The sequence below is a fragment of the Trachymyrmex septentrionalis genome, unplaced genomic scaffold (genome assembly GCF_001594115.1).
Source record: "Trachymyrmex septentrionalis isolate Tsep2-gDNA-1 unplaced genomic scaffold, Tsep1.0 scaffold19, whole genome shotgun sequence".
In the NCBI taxonomy this organism is placed as follows: Eukaryota; Metazoa; Arthropoda; class Insecta; order Hymenoptera; family Formicidae; genus Trachymyrmex; species Trachymyrmex septentrionalis.
The window spans coordinates 3,710,929-3,720,414 of record NW_017305071.1 but is presented as its reverse complement, the minus strand read 5'-3'; the positions used below and the strand labels follow the sequence as shown (position 1 = coordinate 3,720,414).

Genomic DNA, 9,486 nt, shown 5'->3' with positions numbered 1-9,486 from the left:
AGAGAGAGAGAGAGAGAGAGAGAGAGAGAGAGAGAGAGAGAGAGAGAGTGACGAGGAGATAGGAGTGAACGAGGAGGGTGAATGGCTGTTCCAGGGAGAGTTGGGAGAGACGAGGCGAGACGGTAGTGGGCCACGACAGTTGGCCGATATTTGAGCTCCCTTTGTGTCGTTAAAGTACCACGCGCGCGGGGCTCATTCGCGCAGAGTTCGACGGAGTTTTCTCGTCGCGCTTTTATTCATTGTCGTAGTTTTTCTTTTCGCTCTCTTCCTCTTTCACCCCTCTCGCTATCTCGTTTCCTCTTTCAACGAGAGATTGAGCTCTATGGCCGGGCATAGGAAGCGGGCGGAGGAAGAAAAGACATGAATCTCTTTCTCTCTCTCTCTCCCTCTCAACCAGTAATTACCTGGTCTACTCAGAACGGCCGAATCATAACTCTCGACCCTTTGTTTGCCCGCGGCTTCTGTTCGCTTAATCTTTATTCCTGCTCTGTTTTTCGTATGCTCTTTTCTTTTTCCCCCCAACGTTCTCTCGCTCGTCTGTTATCTAGTGTTTCACCTCGAACCTGTCACGTCTAATATTTCTTTTTATGGCGCGTAGTATCCGCCAAGTACATGGTACTACAACAACAGCGGTTCTTAACCTTTCGACTCGTGTACACGCCCATTAAATCATTACCGTTGAAGATCCGAAGAACGTGTCGCGGTGTTTGGGGTTTCATTGCGTATTCTCTTCTCTTTATTCCCTGCACCAACAAATTTATTATCACTGCACGGATGCAGTAATTTCGTGACTCGTTACATTCGTATATTCATTCGTTCTATTCTGTTGTGGAAATACGTGTAATACGATTTCTTGCATAATAGTGGTCTAAGGGAATATCAAACTTTGAGAGAGAGAGAGAGAGAGAGAGAGAAAACGGTTACTTTACATTCGCCAATGGCAAAACGGAGTCTATAAACGTCAGCGTCCGCATGTTATTAAGTTAAGTCTTCTGCGCAGCGATCTCTAGCGTGCACAGCTGGTTGTCGTCATCGTCGTCGTGATCGTGGTTATTGCGTTGTGTGCATGCATGCGAGATGCCATGCAAAGCATTCGTGTAAATACGCTTGAGAGAGAGAGAGAGAGAGAGAGAGAGAGAGAGAGAGAGAGAGAGAGAGAGAGACGAGCGAAGAGGGACTACACATACAGATACGAGAAGAAAGACGGAGGGTAGTACATTTATTCATGTATCAGCGGCGTGCCAGTGTGACGTTATTTCACGAGAGCACCGATCGTATCACCTTAATTGCTCAACGGGTTAAACTGCCGCGCGGTCGCCTCTTATCGAGCAATCTGCTCGAATGCATGGCCTGGCCTGTGCCAGTACAGTGTCGGCGGATCAGGCGAATCGTGCGTACACGCGTCAGGTGTTTCCAGCTCGCTTCGCGTCATCGTGGGTTTGTGCTATGGACATACATAGCTATGGGCGGATTGACGCACATAAAAGAACGCATTGTAGACGCATTGCCGGCAGATAGGCGCCGACACACTGCCCCGTTACTGCCTTCTCCCGTGAAATAGCGTTTTCACGCGATGGTTTTATTAGCCGCCGCTCCACATACACGTTACTTTTCGCGAGGTAAATTTAAGTAAATGGCCTGGCAAGTTATATATATATATACGAGAGATACGATTATATATTAAAACTGTATAAGGGCCGATTTTTCATTTGCTGATTAACTTCATTTGATTAGGCTTAACCCGATGGTAATATAAAAATTGTGTTTTTTTATCTATCGTTAATCATCGAACCGATGGAATTTTGTAGTGAATAACTTTTAAAATTTATAGTTTAAATTTACCACTATAAAATTAGTTCAGTGATGAAAAACACAATTTTTACATTATCATCAATTTAAGTGAGGGTGAGTTTAAACCACACGTTAATTTCTTGAGAGGTACTCTGGCACATATGTGTACATTTTTTTTACTGATGTTTAACGTTGAAATAAGTCAATTTTTTCGTTTGCACATCTTCAGTTAGAAAATTATTAACAATTACAGTTTCGGGGACGTTTCACTCAGATAGATAGGTTGAAATTATAACTATACTTAAACTCATGATGATTTTAAGTATGGTAACTGCGATTTGAATCTATTCATTCTCAGTATACCATTCTCTAAATTTTAATTGTTAATGACTTTAACTGAAATTATACAATCGACTTATTTGACACGTACGAAGAAAATCAATTTAAACTAGTCAAATCTAATTTGTTCATGGCTAGTGTGAAATTAGCTCCTTAAAATTGTTTTTTTGAATAAAGACTCTTTTTTTATCACAGAAGTGTGCAAACGAAAATTTGAAATGCGCATACATGTGCCAATAATGAGCAATCGAATGAGTTGCAGGAAGTTAATTTTTTTTAAAGTTAGGGGGCCAACTTCACACAGGCCAATTTTTTTTTTTTTTACTGTGTTAGAACACAATAAAAAAAATTGCACTCTCAGATTTCTTGGCACAAATTTCAATTTTCATTAAATAAAGGTATTAACTTTGAATTAAAGAACTATTTGATAATGTAATAAAAACGTCGAAAAGTAATTTTAGTAGATTTTTTGAAAGCCTAGAGATTTAACTACTAACAGTTATTTAACTCAAATGTTCAAACCTTCATTTAATAAAAATTGAAATTTGTGCCAAGGAAAAGAGTGAAATTTTGCCTGAATAAATAAAAGAACCTGGTACGCCTATGAAGGGTTAATGTTACAGCAGAAACGCTTGCTTCTTGAGGTTTCTTTCGAATCTTAGTATTTCCGTTTATGATCTTAAAGAACCTCTGGCTTCATTGTCTCGCCTATCTCTCCGAGCCTATTTGTACTCCTCCACGCGGAAACGATGTACGGTAGGACATCTACCGTGACGTGTGCACGAAGATCCCGCGAATCACACCGCGAGATAGCTGAATATAACACGTCGGTAATGGTTAACGAGAGTAGAACAAAATGCATACGCCGCGGCGGCGTACCGCAATTTCAGCACACCTAAGAATTGTGAACGCGCGAGAATCGTCTCGTCTCGTCTCGTTTCGTTTCGTTTCGTTTCACGATAGAGAGAGACTCGCTTTCGCGCGCAATGCGAGACGCACTACGCGCTCGCGCGCTATCATTATTCTATGCATTATTTATGTCATTCCCCGTGTGCCGAGTACAATGTGGGTCTACGAATCAAAATGCATTGCTTATGCAAATAGCGGTCGTGCCCCGCAGTCTCGGGATGAATTCGCAGTCTGCTACGGGGAATAATCATAATGATCAATAAGATACAACCGCTCGTACACCCGTCTCTCTCTCTCTCTCTCTCTCTCGTTTTCCCCCTTCCCTTCTCTCTCACTCCACGCTTCATGCAAATCTTGAGGCGTATTGTCTGGCGATATTAAGGGAATTGTTATCGCGTTGCATAATTTCGGTATTCGATCGTGCTCGGGTTTGCTTAAGCTCACTTGCTTGGCAATCAGTTTGTCGTATACCCAACATCGATTTCCGTATTGTTTTTCGCCTAATTTCCCGCGAAAATTGTATAGAAATTACGTAACTCGAGCTCATTACCGTCGACCGCGGTTATTTCGAGAGAGCGCGATGTATTACGGCTCTATAAGGAATTCAGATTTTCTGGCGCTTAAAGCCGTTATAAGATAAATCATGTTTTTGCCTATTCTCTCCACCGCGCGCGATATTTCGATGATATTTCGCGACCAACGGCTCTCTACGGAATAACGGAAGGTGGTAGAGAGAGGTTCGCTTATAGGGCGAACGCGGTCGGTTCTGGTCGTCGGGTGGTTTTGGAATCCGCGCCACGAGTCGGTGGTTTTGCGGTGCGGCGAAAACCGCCGACCCTCTCGAAGCTCTTCCCGGCCGTTCTCCCTGTTTGCGTCGTCCTTTCGCGTAATCCCACCATGGTTTAGCGAGTTTCTCACGAGAGCCTCTAAGTAAAGCGGACGAGTGCTCATGGCCACCAACTCCCGAGACTACCGTCTCTTTGATTAGCGTGGTATATCGCGTGCTCCGATAGAGCTATTTCTCTCGTCTGTTAAGTTAAAACAGGCACTGATCAAAAGGAATTTCATTACGTATCTCACAAGTTTCAGTAAAAAATCTTTAATAGTAGTTTTATTCTTTTAACGGGAGAGAGAGAGAGAGAGAGAGAGAGAGAGAGAGAGAGAGAGATGTTGAAATAAATCGAAGTAAGTCTAAATCTTCAATCATTCACTTTTAATTTTGAAGCAGGTAGATAACCATAACATCCCACACACGATAAAAAATATATTGCCTCAAAGTTTTTAAAGTTCATAAAATTTTTATATTCTTCTACCTCACAAGCTGGATGTAAATAATGTAAATTTAACTCTATACATATCTATGTTATTAAAAATACACGGAAAAATTGGTTTTGCTAAATTATTAAAAAATTTAGCTCGATACACAGATCTGAAAATACATCAAAGTAATTATGTATATGGAATGCTTAAATTGGTTGCTAGAATATCAAAAAACTTTTTGTAACATTGTTGATCATGTTTGAGATTCCTACGTACCTACCTAATTAACTGGGAATGGGCCAAAATTATTTTCAGCTTTGTAGTGAAATTTTTAGATGCTCGAAGCAAAATCGTTATTTTCCCGTGTATAAAAACAAAATGTTTTTAGGGTGTTTATTCGAGCGCTTCATCAATCAATGCTTAAAAGTTGACAGATTGTGGCAGCATACTTTTAGAACGAGAATGAATCTGTATTGCGTTCAAGAGCGCAATGTATGTATATCTAAATGATATATCTGATCGTTCCAGTGGCATTTCCATTTTAGACGCGACCCTAATGTGGGCACAATGCCCGTTTAGCTCGTAGCTCGAGATGAGCAAATGTTCTTGGCACTTGAGCGCGCGCGTGCCTCGTGTTTGGTTACGGACTTGATCACAGGCGGGGACATCGTAGAGAGCAGTTAACCTGTCCGATAATACGTGCCGATAATCAGGCATCTAGTGGATGACGGACGGCGGGATCGATGGAGCTAACGTAATTAGACGCAGCGATACGCGCCACTTAAGCGTACTTGAGTGGCTGCAAACGCAACTGATTGGTCCAGTTGCTGTTAGCGTTAGGACATAACACGGCGTGGTCGACTCGTCATCTCCTCTTCTCTCCTCTGCTTTCGTCTCTCTCTCTCTCTCTCTCTCTCTCGCTCGCTCTCGCTCTTTGACGGACGAAGAGACAGAGTGACTGTAAACGACGACGTCGCCCCGTCGTCGGCTTTAACGAACGTCCATTGAGCGGCCTCCTCGCTTCATTGAGTTGTCCGCGATAATATACTGCGAAACGGTAATCCGGTATCTGCCGGGATGTATAAAATGTCGCGCGAGACTCGAAAACCAATAAAAGCGCGATCGTGCCGATCGTTGCGCTTTAATGCCAATTCTTGTCCGTCGCTATCCGGCCCCGGCTATCGTTTTCACGGGGTTGTCGAGCCGATAACGCGCTATTTGAATACCGCCCCGGTGCGAACGCGCGCGCGCGCACGCTATTGCGATGGCTCTCGATCGCGCGGAATAAAAAGCGCGGCGTGGAAAGAGGGGCCATCAAATGATGATGCGGGAGAGAGAGGAGGCTATCGGATAATTAAATCGGCCACGGCACGTAAAGGACACTGATTGACGTACGCGACGGCTACGTTCTCTCATTATTATTCGTCGAAAACGACATAATTCGCGCGCTTCGCTTTTCGACGGGGGACTCTGACCGTTGTCGTTCTCCGTTTCGCTCATTCATGCGAAACTCGAAAGACTACTCACTAGCCTCCATTTCATCCGTTCGACGAATGTTAAAACCGATGAATATTTCTAGAAAATATACTGGCAAGATACTGTTTCTGCTTTTGACATTTGTAATATCGTAACATGTTACTTTCGATATTTCCATATTTATTAAGTAAATGTGTTTTGACTTTATCACTAAGCATAATTTACATGTAATTATGCATGCGGCGAGGACTTTATAAGTATAAATCTGTTTTACTGAGTGCTCTCGGTGTTTCGATAGACCGACATTCTTGCCTTATCGATCTATAAAACGGAGCTACTGGAAAACGCCAAGCAAGCACGTCTGACGCCTACTGTTCTGTTCCACGGAGCGAAAGCTGATAAATTAATTGGATTGACCGTCGTGACTTGTCGCATACAAATCGGATCAGCGATTCCGCTACGATCAGCTGTTAGCCAATTTGCATTAACTCCGCTCTTCCGTCCCTTAATACGGTAGGCAACAGAATCTACTCGTATTACGTCGCATTTAAAAGTCACTCGCGGAAGATGAGCGCTTCTGTGTACATGCATCCGCAAATAACAAGTCAGAGCGAGCGAGATATGCAATGTTGTCTGGTACAACTTTGCCGATTCCGAGCTTGAGCCGTTTAAATATATTGCACGCCTGGCGCACAAATCCTCCGACGTAATTCGAACATACACGTGCGATAATGCAACGGATAGAGAAGCCCTTTGCGAAGCCGTGAAGATTAATAAAACACGCTACAGTGACTACGAGCAGCTACGTGGCTTAAATTTTTGAGAGCTACCACGTGTTAAGATCACGTTGATCTACATCGCGCGTCTTCTCTTGGAATATTATTTTCACTTTTCAGTAAAATACAAAGGCGTGTTGTAAAACGTAAGAGATTTTAACAAGACAATAAGGGGGACGACTTTTAACCTTAGTACATATAATTTTTCAGTCTCTCACTACACACACTGGGCCTTTCGTGTCCCGGGTTAATTTTTTTCGTCATTTTAACACACAAATTAAATATACAAAAAATTATTAAGCAATTCTTACATATACTTAAACATTTTTTCGTTTAGAAAGTATTTATAAAGTTGTGCATTTAACAAAATTGTATATAAATATTGTAACTAAATAGATAAATTTGACACTATTTAGTGACACCATACAGTGTTAAATTTAACCCAATTTGAACTGTTCAACTCCATTGCTTTAAAATAATGATATATTTAGTAGGTGCAGTGGCAATTAAAATTAGATTAAATTTCATACTACTACATTTAACAGTGTAAGAGTTGAAAATAAGAATTAAATGTTTATAAAGAAGGAAGCGTTTGTCGAATATTATAATACGATATAATATTATAATACGAGTGCGTTTCTGATATTATATACAGTGCATGGTTGTCGGATCTGCGGTTTTCCGCCAGAAATTATGGTTCTTCAAAACGAATCTTCGGTTCTCTGACCGACGGAAAACATTTATTTGATGATGCCACTCTTTTTACGTTTTTTCAAAGAGCGCGTTACAATACAGTAATAATTTTGAAAGTAGCAGGCAATCTTCAGTAAGATAAATGAAATCTCCGGTTTTTAAACCAGAGAAAACTAGCAGCGCCGCGATACAGTGGCGTGCAAAAGTTTCCGGCCAGTTTGAAAAAAGGCCCGATAAAATTTTAATCATTATCAGATGTTAATACAAGATCTCGTTATCCACATCTTGTACTGACCCCCCTCCGATAATGGTTAAAGTTTTATCTCAGGCTTTTTTTTTTTTTTATAAATTAGAATACAAAATGTTACCAGTCGGAAACTTTTGCCCACTGTATACAGTACGACCGGGTACGATATCACGTGTGACTCATTAGTGCAGTAACGCGCCTGAAAGTTGATCTTTATTTTACGAGTTTTGGCACGATTTTCATTACGCGATCGCGATCGCCAGCGAATCATTAGCGACCCCCTCACACGAAACATCGCGATATTCCGGCATATGTACTCCGCTCGCTGCGGAATCTAGATCGTACGACACGGGAAAATTGGACGGGGGGAAAGAGAGAAAGGGAGAGGGAAGTATATTCCGGCTTTTACGAGGCCATAGTGGCGTATCCGTTTTGCAGGGCACGACGTGCAAAACGATCGATAACATGCTCGTAACGTTATTACCAACAGGTATATACGGAGGCGGGTAGCACCGGTACTACCGGCAATAATGTGGCTTTTACGCCCGTGGATGCTGATACTGCAACCACCAAAGTAACTCGGCGTTTGCTACAGCACGCTTCGCAAAAATAGTCTATTATGTAATATCTAATTAATTGGCATAAATGTAAAAATGCACTTGAGGAATAGAAATCTAATTAAGAGTTACTCGCGACGTGTGATACCGGTTGAAATTATTGAAATTGTTGTCGACTCTGTTTCAAGACCGACAAACAATCGGCGCGTAGCTTGCCCGAACTGGAAATTGTATAAATTTACAAAAAATATTATTAAGCACGAAGGCCGAATATGACCTTTTTTCGCGATTGTTTCTGTTCTTGCAGTTGATTATAAGTGTTTGATTTCTTTAAGCTTGAGGCGCAACAGTAATCACTTTGGCCGAATAATAACAAGGCATTATATATATATATATTTTTTTTTTTCAAGTGAAAAACTGACAAAATTAATTTACCGCACTATCCTGTGTTTATATTTATTATTACATTGTACTTAGTACGTGTAATGCAATGAAACCTGAATCAAAATGAGATATACATGAATTCCTAAACTAGTTAAACTTTAAACCGATCTATATGACTATGATTCTGCGTTGAAGTTGTGGAATAGTTTGAAATACATATAATTCAGAAGATTATTTCACCGCCAATCGTTGACTTGTGGAAGACTCGTGAGTGGAATGGTTCTGGAAGTCACTAAAATTCAACCATAGTTTTTACAATAAAAAAAAAAAATAAAGAGTATTATAGATATGCAGGCACGAAAAACAGAGAGATGTATATTAAAATTTAGGAAAAGCATTAATTAACGGATTTTTCTGTTGTGGAGTGTAGATACGGAGTCTGCCTAAGTAGCAAAATTTTTTTATCCGACTCCACGTATCGATTTCGAGTTACTTGCGAGTCTGTGGAACAGCGTAGAGTCTCTCGAATAAATCTCAGGGTCTTACGGGCTTTAATGGCGTTAAGGGATTATGGTGCATTGATACATTTAATGGCGTTTTTGTGTTGCAGGGTCCACCGCAGCCTGGACAGCCGTTCAAATTTTCGGTCGGCGAATCCTGCGATCGTATCAAGGAGGAATTCAACTTTTTACAGGCCCAATACCACAGGTATCTTTCTTCGTTTCGTACAAACGTATTCTCATCGATTGCAGCCGATTGGAGATGTACGGATTTCGTTACTATAAATAAAGATCAAATATCAATGCGACCAATTTGTCACATTTGTTTTCGACAATCCTGACAATTTGTATTATAATCACGCAAGTTGAACTCTATAAACTTACATCTTCATCGTCTGCCAGCGATATTGATATTTATACAATTTTTTTTAAATTAACGACGCGTATTTTTTTACTCTGGTTATTGAAGTAGCGATGAAATACCTTTGTAAAAATTGATATCGATACAATTTGTCCCAAAGCTTTACGCGATCTCAACCGCATTGTTTTTTTTT

At 41.0% G+C, this 9,486-nt stretch overlaps 1 protein-coding gene across 5 annotated transcripts in view; it reads left to right on the top strand.

Annotated features, from left to right (window-relative positions):
- The window catches only part of LOC108746934 (protein groucho-1-like), a 77,551-nt gene that overhangs the window by 13,446 nt on the left and 54,619 nt on the right, over nt 1-9,486 (top strand). For all 5 annotated transcript variants that reach the window (XM_018484064.1, XM_018484060.1, XM_018484059.1 and 2 more), the window contains exon 2: nt 9,043-9,140. In XM_018484064.1, coding sequence (XP_018339566.1) covers nt 9,043-9,140 — 98 coding nt within the window. The remainder of the gene's footprint in view (nt 1-9,042; nt 9,141-9,486) is intronic.